This window comes from Mustela putorius, unplaced genomic scaffold (genome assembly GCF_011764305.1).
Source record: "Mustela putorius furo isolate JIRA1106 unplaced genomic scaffold, ASM1176430v1.1 tig00003845_pilon_pilon_pilon, whole genome shotgun sequence".
NCBI classification, from domain to species: Eukaryota; Metazoa; Chordata; class Mammalia; order Carnivora; family Mustelidae; genus Mustela; species Mustela putorius.
Window position 1 is genome coordinate 30,977,017 of NW_025421998.1, and position 12,916 is coordinate 30,989,932.

General features: G+C 38.5%; 1 protein-coding gene across 4 annotated transcripts in view; it reads right to left on the minus strand.

The window, feature by feature from the left end:
- Positions 1-12,916, minus strand: part of ABCB4 (ATP binding cassette subfamily B member 4) — a 65,480-nt gene that overhangs the window by 31,304 nt on the left and 21,260 nt on the right. For 2 of the 4 annotated variants that reach the window (XM_045089759.1, XM_004739653.3), the window contains 5 exons: positions 11,455-11,568; positions 10,245-10,355; positions 9,905-10,030; positions 6,878-7,081; positions 6,345-6,515 (listed from right to left, as the gene is read on the minus strand). In XM_045089759.1, coding sequence (XP_044945694.1) covers positions 6,345-6,515; positions 6,878-7,081; positions 9,905-10,030; positions 10,245-10,355; positions 11,455-11,568 — 726 coding nt within the window. Of the gene's footprint in view, positions 1-6,344; positions 6,516-6,877; positions 7,082-9,904; positions 10,031-10,244; positions 10,356-11,454; positions 11,569-12,916 lie in introns of those variants that run through there. The other 2 variants (XM_013060913.1, XM_045089760.1) reach the window with 2 other exon arrangements.

Here is a 12,916-nt window from a genome sequence, read left to right on the forward strand (position 1 = left end):
AAAGCCCAGAGGAATTATAGCCAGACTTGTGAGCAAATGATTGATACGGAGGAGAAACAAAGGAAGTGTTGATGAATTTAAAAGTTAGCAAATGTCACCCACGAAATTCTGGCCAGAGTAGAGATTTGACGCAAAGAGATTTTTTTGCAGAGCTTTCAGATGTTCCAATGATGAAAAAACATTGATAAGTAAATATCCCAGATTCAAGGACACCAACTGTTAAGAAATTTAGACCTTCTGCTAATGTTGGATATGCAGGGATAAAAGGCAGGTCCAAACAAAGGGAGTATTAATCCACTAGCTTTCTGGAACTTCTGAGGGAAAAGGAGGCGGTGGGGGGGGCTAGCGGGGGACATAAAATGAAACCTTTGAAATCATTTGATAAAATCACATGGAGGCTAATTTTAATTTTTCTCTTGCCCCTCCAGTATGTAACACTGTGAGTAGAAGAGTCATGTAGGTATGAATAGAATTGTGACTACTGACTTTCATTTAAAAACCATAATAACAAATCTGCATTTGTATTCTTTAAGATCTTACATAGAAAAACCTATTGTTTGTTTTGATAAATAGTAGCTATCTTTGAGTCAATAGCTGATATAGTCCTTAATTTTTTTTTTTTACATACACATGTATTATTTCAAAGAGCTGGAGCATAATTCAGTAAAAACTTATGTAGAATCTACATAATCATATCTACATAAGCATAATCAGCATGGTGCTGATTAAGTGTTAAAAATATATAAGCATAGGGGCGCCTGGCTGGCTCAGTCAGTAGAGCACCTGACTCGATTTCAGAGTCCTGAGTTCAAGCCCCACATTGGGCGTAGAGCTTACTTTAAAAAAAAAAAAGAAATATAAACATGAACAATTTATTAATTCTGCCTCTTAGAGGATTTAATCTTTCTAGGAGAGAGAAGTCATATAAATAAATATATATAATAAATAACTACAACAAATTGGTAGTTATTGATAAATGTATTGATAAATGTATAAAGAATTCACAAAAGAAAAATATTATTCTTACAGGATAGGTAATCAGGGACAAATAGCAATAGATATAATATCCTTATGTTCTTATATCCTTATGCTATATCCTTATGTTCCTCAGAGGGAAAATAATAAATTACAAAGTCAACCTGTCATTGTTAAAATATCATTGGGACCTTAGAATGACTGGCCCAAGTGACTGACTAGGATCATTGAGGGAGGTGCAGTAATAAAGGATTTCCCTTTTAAAGATGTTATTTATTGTTTGCAAAATAGATCAGCTTGCTTATCTTGCAAAGCATGGAGTCAATTAGGTAGAATATAAAGTAGTCATAGCAACCACAGTTCATTAAACACGGCCATAAACACTGCATCCAGAGGTGAAGTCTATTTCTCCATCTCCTCAAATCTGGGCAGGCCTTGTGACTTGTTTTTTTTTTTTTTTTTTTTTTTTTTTTTTTTTTTTTTTTTTAAAGATTTTATTTATTTATTTGACAGAGAGAGATCACAAGCAGGCAGAGAGGCAGGCAGAGAGAGAGGAGGAAGCAGGCTCCCTGCTGAGCAGAGAGCCCGATGCGGGGCTCGATCCCAGGACCCTGAGATCATGACCTGAGCCGAAGGCAGCGGCTTAACCCACTGAGCCACCCAGGCGCCCCTTGTGACTTGTTTTGACCAAAAAAAAAAGAAAAAAAGTGAAGTAATTGACACTTGGCAATTTCTAGAATCCGGGCTTCAGGAGGCCTTAGATTTGCTACCTTGAAACCACAGTAAAAGGAAGCTTGTTTAATCTACTGGAAGATGAGAAGCCTCATGGGCAGAACTGAGCAGCCTCATGGGCAGAACTGAGTAGCCTCAGGCAACAGCCATTACCAACTGCTGGGCACAAGAGTGAGGCCATCTTGAACGTTCCAGCCCAGCGGACCCTGAGTTGAAAGTAGCTGCCTAAGGGAGACTAGGAAAACCAACAGAAGAACAACACCAGCTGTCTTCCTAAGTTTTGACTTAAAGCAGCTGACGCAGAAATCTCAGAAGCCTGGAAGAAAAGTAAGGACGTTGCTACTGGAGCCTGGAAAGAGGGTAACCTGCATTATACAGCCTTGGAGTATCTGGAGAAGAAAGGGTCCTGCTATCACTTGAAAGAAGGGTATTTTATCTACTGCACTTGTACATCTGGCCAAGAAGATTCTAGAGATCTCTAAATAGAATGTTGACATGCCAGTGGGATTCCACTGGCTCTTTGTTACAAGCTACAGGAACTTAAGAAGGAGCTGTTTGGCTTGCAGGGCGAATCTAGAGGAAACACAGGAGACCCAGTGCCTGCTTGCTTGGGGAGTGAATTGTTAGTCATCCAGTGAAATGAAGTCAAATATCCAATCAGTGTGTGAGTATAAGATTTTTTTTTTGTTAAAATCTCTGAGACATTTAAGGCAGATTCTGGTAGACATCCACAGCTACATAAAAGGGCTCCAGAGACTCTTAAGGTTTTTCTCATGGCAGCTTCACACATGGTCCAAAGCAGAGATTCGTTTTGGAAAAAAAAAAATTATAGATGTAGGTTTTGGGGCTTGAGTGAGCCACGGTCGGATTCCAAGCAAGCTCACAGTCCTTAAGAGTGTCTACTGGCCTGCACTGAAGGAGACTGAGGAAATCGAAAACATAGAGGCCCGCAGATCCCAAATTTCTGTGGGTAGAAAGCATTCTGAGAAAGTTATTCAGCTACAGACACAGGCCATTTCTATCACAAAGCAAAGATCTCTCAGAGAGAGGATCTAAGAGCCCAGAAGGTAAAGCACAAAGCCAAGGAGACCACTCCACTGCTCGGGGTGGGACAGAAACTTAATCAAGGAGCCAGCCCATTCCCTGGGGCAGTGGGGTAACTGGCTACATGCACCTGACTGCACGTCACAATTACTAGGGGCCAGTAATTGCTATGTGCTTCCTGTTCTAATTTTTGAGTGGGAGTGACTATTATTATCCTGTTCTTGCATCAACATTGCATGTTGGGGGTGTGTGTGGAAGACAACTTGTCTCTTGAGTTCACAAATCTTGGATCAAGATGAGCATAACATGAAAAATCCATCCATATCTGGACCCATACAGATCTTCAGGTACTGGACTTTGAACCTGATGTCATAGCTGTGTGAAAATTTTGAGGGTTTTGGGAAGAGGTGAATTTATCTTGTAGGTGGGAGAAGGGTGATTGTGGGAGAGAGTGTTCTGTGGAAGGTTAAATATGGACACAGACACTTTAGAGCTCACCCATCAAGAGGTGGTGGACTCTGTCTCCTCACTCCTTCAGTCTGGGCTGCGCTGTGGCTTGCTGGGACCAAGAGAATGTGATGAAAGGGACACTGTGTGAGTCCTGGAGTCGAAGCCTATGGACGTCTTCTAGCTTCTGCCTCAGGACAATGTCCTGAGAAGGCCATAGAAGGCAGCCAGGCTAGTCTATTGTATAAGTACCAGAATGGGAAGCCACATGAGAAGCCCAGTCAACAGCCTGCATGGGAGTAAGGCCATCTTGGACTCTTTCAGCTAAGTCAACCCTCCAGGTAGAGGCAACAATATGTTCAGGTGAAAACACCAAAAGATCCACCCAGCCAATCCACAGAATTATTGGTTTAAGACTGAATTCGGGTGAGGATGTTGGTGGGAATGCAAGCTGGTGCAACCACTCTGGAAAACAACATGGAGATTCCTCAAAAAGTTAAAAATAGAGCTACCCTACGACCCAGCAATCACACTACTGGGTATTTACCCTAAAGATACAAATGTAGTGATCTGAAGGGGCACGTGCACCCGAATGTTTATAGCAACAACGTCCACAATAGCCAAACTGTGGAAAGAACCTAGATGTCCATCAACAGATGAATGGATGAAGAAGGTGTGCTGTATACATACAACGGAATACTATGCAGCCATCAAAAGAAATGAAATCTTGCCATTTGCAATGACATGGGTGGAACTAGAGGGTATTTGAGAGGCAGAGTAGGAGATTTGAGGGGTAGGGAAGGAAAAAATGAAACAGGATGGGATCGGGAGGGAGACAAACCATAAGAGACTCTTCATCTCAGGAAACAAACTGAGGGTTACTAGAGGGAAGGGTGGGGAGGGATGGGGTGGCTGCGTGATGGACACTGGGGAGAGTATGTCTATGATGGGTGCTGTGAAGTGTGTAAGACTGATGATTCACAGAATCATCAAATAATACATCATATGTTAATTTTTAAAAAATTTATAATATATCATATGTTCCTGGGTGGCTCAGTGGGCTGGGCCGCTGCCTTCGGCTCAGGTCATGATCTCAGGGTCCTGGGATCGAGTCCCTGCTCAGCAGGGAGCCTGCTTCCCTCTCTCTCTCTCTCTGCCTGCCTCTCCGTCTACTTGTGATTTCTCTCTGTCAAATAAATAAATAAAATCTTTAAAAAAACAAAACAAAAACAAAAAACACCTGAATTTGGGATGGTTTGTTATGTAGCAATAGGTAACCAATTATGCAGTTAGTATAGTTAATAATCATGGTAATGGCAGTCACCATAATAATAGCACCAGCTAACATTATCACATAGTTCCCAATGTGCAAGGTATGCGCTAGTTTATTTACATGTAAAGATTTCACTTTACATGTAAAGATTACAACCTTACATTGTAAAGATTTCACTGAATCTTTACAACCATCTTATCATAATTTTCCCCCTTCTCCCCAGTTACTTCTGCAAGATCTCAGGCTTAGAGACAGGTCAGTTAATTTACCCAGGATCATGCAGCTAGAAAGGGACAGAGAGCCAGGACTCCAGCCTTGGCCAGTCTAGCACCAAAGCCTGTGCTCTTAACCCTTCCCCAAGCTGCTAATGGCTTTTCTTGGGACTTTAAAAAAAAAAAAATTACAAGTGATTCATCAGCTATTTTTAAAACCTAAGATTTTATCAGCTGGGGAGTGAGTCATAATCCTAGAGAACCCAAATTGCGAAAATTGCATGAAGTAACTTGTCTATCAATTAAAACTTGTAAGACTACAATTTTTCTGATAGGATACATATCACAAAAAATAACATGTGTAATAATTCTGTTTCTGTTCTTTTAGCACAGAAAGTGCTATTATATTGAATATTTGTATCCTAGAAAGCATTGGGACCTAAGCTTTAAGGATGAATGGGACATTTTCCCCCCAAAATATCTTGCTTATTCTGACATCTTCAAAAAAGTCTATGTCAACACATGAATGCTCATTTAAGTATTATGTTTTAATTTATGCAGTTAAAAAATAATTTCCTACTTTAAGTCATGCCTGATTAACCAAACAAATGCCAGTTTCCTGTGTTTATATATTGGTTCCTTAATACTGAGACTTAACATACATGAAAGCAATATAATTTGGTGCAAGAATTTGTGAGGAATAACTATCACCTCATTAATCATTATTAGATTAAATTATATAAAATAAGCCAAAATATTAATCTGAAAAACCATGAAGCACTGATTAACCCCAGTTTATAGCACTTATAGTGTTTACTTAGGATTCAGGTGTAAGTTTTCCTGAGAAAATAAGATTCATACAACTTGTCTCTAAAATCGCAAGAGGTAGTTTGGATAGAAGCTGTGAAGTCAGTTGCACATTTGATTACTAAGTATTCTCAAATCAAATATATTTGTGGTGTTTATGTTTTTGAGACCCATTGAGACGGTGTCCTCTGACTCTGGTTATTATCCTGGGTCCTTAGTACAGATGACATCAGCAGTGACCACAAGAGTGTCACAGCATAAGGTTCTTCCTGGGAAGCTTCAGCTTTGAAAAATGACTGTGAGAGATTCAGAGATTCCAGAGCTGGGCATGTGAGCTCAACATCCTTAAAATGTGTTGCTGATTTATGTGCCTAGATAAACACACAAACTGGATTTTACTTCCTTTGGCCTTCCTTTCACCTTCGTGAATAAAGATAATGGTACTGCCTTTCTACAGAATAAGGTAAGTATTTTGAGCTGTTTTTTCATCTGGACTGGTGTCTAGGTAACCAGATTTTTCTTTGGACATTTTAACATGACTATTTTTTTTTTTTTTTGACAGGACTGCTTTTGATCAAAGCAAGAGCCTCCGAGCAAGGAGTTCATGACCAAGTGACTCGCAGCATACGCCTGATTGGAGCTCCGTGTGCTTTGGTAAGAGCAAGTCGGTTAATGCGCCACCTACCTCTCTTTGCCACATGACGTGACAGAAAAGGGAAATCAATAAAGCCCCAGGAGAGAGCTTCACTTGCTCTCACATTTATGTTTTTCAATCTAGAATCGCAAAGCATCGGCAAGAATTTCCAATAAAGCCTTCAGTGTGCTGGTCCTTTGGGCGTTTCAGGTTGACTGACCTTATCCAGGGCCGCCTGAACCTCTGCTTCGCTTTCAGTGTCCAGGGCTGACGTGGCCTCGTCCAGCAGGAGGATCTTGGGGTTGCGAACCAAGGCCCGAGCGATGGCGATCCTCTGCTTCTGTCCGCCACTGAGCTGGGCCCCTCTGTCTCCAACCAGGGTGTCGAATTTCTACGGCACGGAAAACAGGGAGGAACTCATGTAGTTTAAATAGAAAAGGCCATAGAGTCTAGAAGTTCATGAAGACAACATGGAGCTTCTTTTTGACTATGGTAATGAGTCCCAAATTATAGTAAAATCAATGAATACTGAATTCTAAAAAACCAGTACCATATACTCTGTATAAATTTTATGGGATTCCTGTACTAGGCCGTACTCCTTATACCTCCAACTGAATAATGCAAGGGACTTGCCTAAGGAAGGTTGAACAGCCTTACATCTTAAACATTCATAGCTTAAACTTTGAAGAAAGAACTTGCTTGCACAAAGTCAAATTCGAATTTCAAGGGCAAGGATGTTAACAGAGCCTTTACCTGTGGTAGTTTCATGATAAAGTCATAGGCGTTGGCCTCTTTGACAGCTTTCTTTATCTCATCCATGGTGACGTTTCCACGGCCATAACGAATATTTTCAGCAATTGTGGTAGAAAAGAGCACTGGCTCCTGACTCACCACTCCAATTATCTCCCTGAGATATCTTACATTAAAGGTCCTAATATCCTGCCCATCAATATTAATCTGGAAGAAAGAAATATTTCCATTTAATATTTTAAACCATCTGACATCTAAAGCATCAAGACTCTTTAATTTGATCCAAAAAGTCTTGGCTGCCATTTAACATTTAACTTATTAACTTATTTAACTTACTTTTGTGGCTACAAGTGGTTAGAAATGAGAATTACAAACAAATAGCAATGAGTGAGAATAAAAATAAAAAGCATATTTATGATCTTACACATACAGATTTTTCATGGATGGATTATTCCCTATAAGCGATAGGAGGTTATATATTTTTGGCATACTATTATTTTTTGCTTATCACTATTTAAATTTGAATAAAGTATCCATTTACCTACATAGTCTACATTATCATTTTGATGGCATAATGATGTTTTACTAGATGGACTATACCATAATTTATTTTAGCATTTCCTACCTGCTAGGTACTTGACTTCTTTCAAAGAACACAGAAAGACAATCATTGTAGAAGTAGAGTTACCAGGCTGAAGAGTAAGATTTCTTTTTATTTCTCTGATAACAGTTGCTTACCTGTACAATGACTGGGCTATGTTGGACATTTATTATTTATTGGAGAAAGGCTGAATAGACAACACTCTAAAAAGAGTTTAACAATTTATAGTGTCAGCAAATATATGTAAAATGTATCTGCTTTTTTGCAATTTACTAGCTCTGGGTTTTATCATTTTAATTTGTTTCTTTCTAATTAATAATTGCAAACTGGTGCCTTATATTTGCTTGGTTTTGTATATATTTATAAATGAGGCTGAACGTTTCTTGAAAAATTTTACAGATACGTATTTATTCTCTAAAGATTTTTATGTTTTATTATGTTTAATTAAAGAAAAGTTTAAGGAAAAATTAAATAAATAAATTGCACCACTGGACATTTCTTTTAATATTTTAGTAAGAAAATTGCTAAATCATGATGTGAACAGTGCATACCTCTGAGTTAGAGAATTTCTGAAGACTTTTTTCCATGTTGACATGTATATTTAAAAAAATATTACTCCAATAATTATTTTCTTTTTGAAAAATTTGAAATTTGAAATTTTTTTGAAAATTTGAAATTTTCTTCTTTATGATTTAAATTCAATTAGTCAACATTAAAAAACTTTTTTATTAAATTTTAGCTGGGCTCTATGCCCAATGTGGAGCTTGAACTCACAACCCTGAGATCAAGAGTCACAAGTTCCAACAGCTGAGTCAGCCAGGCGCTCCTACTCCAATAATAATTTTAAAAAGAAGATATTTTCAAATGTGTATTCTTAATGGTTAGTATCTTACTAAGTTCTTTTTTAAAAATAAAGAAAAATGTTTATACTTGAACCAACCTAGAGTTTGCTTTAGTAAATGGGGATAGGATTATATTTCCCCTGATAATATATTTTTTCAAAAACGTGTATTTTCTTAAGTTAAATAAATAAATAATTCATGTACCCTAGAACTCTCTATTCATTCCAAAAAACTCTGTTCTATCTCAATGCCTTTTAATGTCTTTTTTTTCTTGTTTTTCTTTATACTTTGTAATCTTCTGTTTTCATAATTATTGATTCATAAGATATTTTAGTATCAGGTAAACTCAATGTCCTAAAGTTGTCCTCAGTTGTATCAACTGAGGAAATCCCAATCTATACTGTGGGCTGGTATTGTATTAAAATTAAGTTTACTGTTTTTGATAATTGTTTTTGTGGTTATGTAAGAGAATGTCCTTCTTCCTAGAAAATGTACTTTGCAGTATGTAAGGGTTAAGGGGCATAATGTCCTTACCTTAGTCTCAAAGATTCAGAAAAAAATATGCCCTTGTGTGTGTGTGTGCATGTGTATTTATTATATATGTGGATAGAGAGAGAAGACAATAAAGTAAGTGGGTCAAAATATGAACAATTAGTAAATCAGGGTGAAGATTGTATGTGTTTCCTGCTTGCAACTTGTAAGTTTCAATTTATAAGAAAGGTTTTTTTTAATCGTACTTATTTATTTTTTAGGTAGACTACGTGCCTAGTGTGGAGCCCAATGTGGGGCTTGATCTCACAACCCTGAGATCAAGATTCAGATGCTTAACTGACTGAGCCACCCAGGCACCTCATAAGAAAGTTTTTGAAAGGAAAAAAATCTACTCTAGACTCTTAATGTCTCAAAAGTCCCCAGAAGTTTTTGAAGAGACTACCCCACTTTCCCCTTCAGATATCCCAGCATTTAAAAAGCTCAGCCATCTTTGATGAATTTAATTATTGTCCTGAGATTTCTTGTGACCTTGAGTATCAGTTTCTCAAAAATTACTATGTGGAATATTTTTTAGCAAACCCAATAATTTCTTGAAAATAACAGTCTCAGTGGTCTGGGTGACTGTTTCCCTGTTGAGTTAGTGAGTTATGAAATGCTTACTTAGAACAGAACAGAGTGTTGTCTAGCCTCTTTGGCTTTTATCATCTTTTTTTTTAAATTTTATTTATTTATTTGACAGACAGAGATCACAAGTAGGCAGAAAGGCAGGTAGAGAGGCAGGCAGAGAGCCAGATGCGGGGGGGGGGGGGGGGGGGTGGCGCCGGGTTGGGGGGAGCTCGACCCCAGGACCTTGAGACCCTGACCAGAGCCAAAGGCAGAGGCTTAACCCACTGAGTCACCCAGGGGTCCAGGCTTTTATCATCTTGAATATTTTTCTAATCCTTTCCTGTGTTTGAATGCATTATCTAGATGGATTGCAATTCTATAGCCTTTTGCCAGAATTGGATTCACATGCAAATTTGCTACTGAAAAAACACTTTCAAAGGGCTAATTGGTACCCTGCTGGCCACTTTGAGAACGTGTCTTCCCACTTACCCTACCCTCATCAGGGTCATAGAGCCTCTGTATCAGCTGCACTGTCGTGCTTTTCCCGCAGCCGCTGTTCCCGACCAGTGCCACTGTCTGCCCACTCTCCACCGTCAGGTTGAGGCCCTTCAAGATCTGTGAGGGCAAAGAGAAGAACACAATCACAACTAAATCCTAAAAGGGGACTAATTTGATTCAGTTTGAACTTTGAAAAAATTATCACATAAAGGAATAAAACCCCAAAAGGAAAAAGTATGTAAATATCAAAACAATAGAGACTGTAGATTCTTTATGATGAGTAAGCAATCAATCTGAGTTAGGAATTCTTACAAATATCACTTAACGGTACCTTGACATCAGCTCGAGCTGGATAAGAAAAATGAACATCAATGAACTCCAAGTTCCCTTTGATGCTGTTGGGTTTGTGTCCTCTCTCTGAAAAACTGTCAATTTTAGGATTCTAAATAAAACAAAACTCAATGACTATTCCATCATAGGACAAACAACTGCACTTTTAAGGAATATGACTAAGCAATTTCCAAAAAAAGGAGTTGGAAAGGCACAACTTCCTTCCCAAGAGACAGAACCTAGTTGTAGACTATGTGTGCATGTGTGTGTGTGTGTGTGTGTAAGAAAATATTCCTTGGCAAAAATCAGACACTTTCTGATACATAGGAGTATATTAATTTCATTTTTTATAATGCCTCTCTTTAAGTTTTTGGCCTATCCCCATACATTTTCTAAATGGTCAAATATGCAGGCTTCTACAAGTGAGATAACAAGACATATTAGAATTGATAAAGCCAGATATTCCAGCATTTAATGAAAATGAGCTTATTCTTAAACAGCAAATGGGATGGATTTGGGTTGTGAAGACGTGGTTAAGGCCAAGTTATTTAGGAGAAACGTAAACTGTAAATATAATCAGAAGCTGAGCAAGTTTCTCCTGACTTGGGTCAATGAACCCAGAGGATCTGCTTGGATTACATGACCACATTTCAGGTACCTCTTCTGGATTTTATCTGTGTAATGCAGGGACATGCTTCAATATGTGAAAACGATTTTCTTTACTTCGCTGCATGCATTCAGCATAGTTGATTCAAAGTCATATGAATCATGCAATGATTTTTTTACTCGAAGGGGGCAACCCGCAGCAAAATATCATACTGTCATTACGGGTCTCACCAATAATTCTTCCACCCGCTCATTCTCTGTATAGAAATCATAATATTCCTAGCCCAGTTACAAGATGCAAGAGCAGGGGGAACCTGGGTGGCTCAGTGGGTAAAGGTGCAAGAGTAGAGAAGAAAAAACTCAGAAAAGCAAACATCTTTGTTCTGGACTTTAGTAATCACACATTGGTGCAGAGGTTCTTTTCCAAAATGAGATCAGTGTTCTATCATTTCAAGATGAACCTTTAGAAACATTAAGAAGAGGCACTTTGTTCCATTCATTACTAAGAAAAGGTCCCTTATTTTCACATGATTTTTCATCTAAAGGCAGAATTAAGTATGTGAGCCTCAAAGAATTTTTTGCCATGGAGAAAATAAATGACTCACACTATCAATGATGTTGAAGATCGTGTAGGCTGCTCCTCTTGCGTTGGCAAAAGCGTCAATGCATGGAGCAGCCTGCCCAACGCTGAAGGCTCCAACCAGGATTGAAAAAAAGACCTGAGCGAAAGAACATGGGGAACAGTTACAAGTCCCCATTCTGCTGCCCGTTATTATCTCAAATACGACTCTCTGAAACACCTACTACACTAAGGATTAAGTTTAGGTTTATCCCATTAAATATAATTTTTAGCAAAAGGGCAACATTTATGATGTTAATATAACATTTCCTTGCACAATAGGCTTCTTTAACCTCAAAAACCCTTCTTTGTCTAGCTGGTGAGACTATCTGTTGTTCTTCTCCTGAACTTAATACAGTCAGAACGGTTTTTCAGACCTAGCTCCTTGACTTTGAAGCCAATGGCCACTAGAGGGAAACATTGCCCATCAATAATGTTATTCAAATTGTTAGGACTTTCTCTACCTATGCATGGAATTATACAAAACTCTCAAGATGAAACACAGTAGATTTGGGGCCCGTGGAATTTCCCTTAAAAAAAAAAAAAAGCATTTTACATATATATTTTGATAACCTTTTTTATATTAAAAGTAATAGTTCACACATAAATCACTAAATCACACCTGTGTGCACTGATTAATAATTCTTTTAAACACAATTATTCTATACTATGGCAAACAGAAATGAACACATTTCCTTTTACTGGAGAAAAGCCAAGAATATAGCTTCAGGAATGCATATGATTAGCAACACTTAACTGAAGAAAACATAAATGTAGAGAAATTAAAACTTTCTCTCTGGGCATGACAAAACTTCTACATTTAGCTTGACTTTGCTCTGAACACAGTGAAAAACACTTCACAAACCCCGAATTCAAATATCCTACCAATATCTAATCTACTGACTGCAATAGAGATGAGAACAAGTAAGGAAGCAAGAAAGGTCTCTACCAAAGTAGATGTTATAAAGGTCATGCACCAGAACTCTTGTCCTGGTGCGCAGAGGGTGCGGCTGGGCTCTCAGCAGCACGGCCCCGCTCTCCAGCCCTGCCGGGGAGGCGTCCCTGTCCACCTTGTACAAATGCGGAGGCTGGACCAGAGAGACGAGTCAGGATTTTCTCTCTCTCTTCTTTCTTCTTTACAAAATTTAGCAAATGAGGAAGTGAAGAAGGTGGAGAGCTTCCGAGCTGACCACCAGAAAGGAGGCCAAAATGAGAAAAAAATCAACCCCCACAAAAACGAAAAGGAAGGAAAAATCCACGCCACAGTTACAAAAGTTCATCCGGCAAATAGCCCTCAACACCTAATGGAATCTGAAGATACCATTCCAAAAAACATTTTGAGATGATTGATTTTCCTAATGGTCCCCATTCATCACCAAAGAGCCAAATTGGGATCAGGATGCTCCGCTTAGAAGAAACACAGGAAACTGAAGGTTTTAAAAGATTGC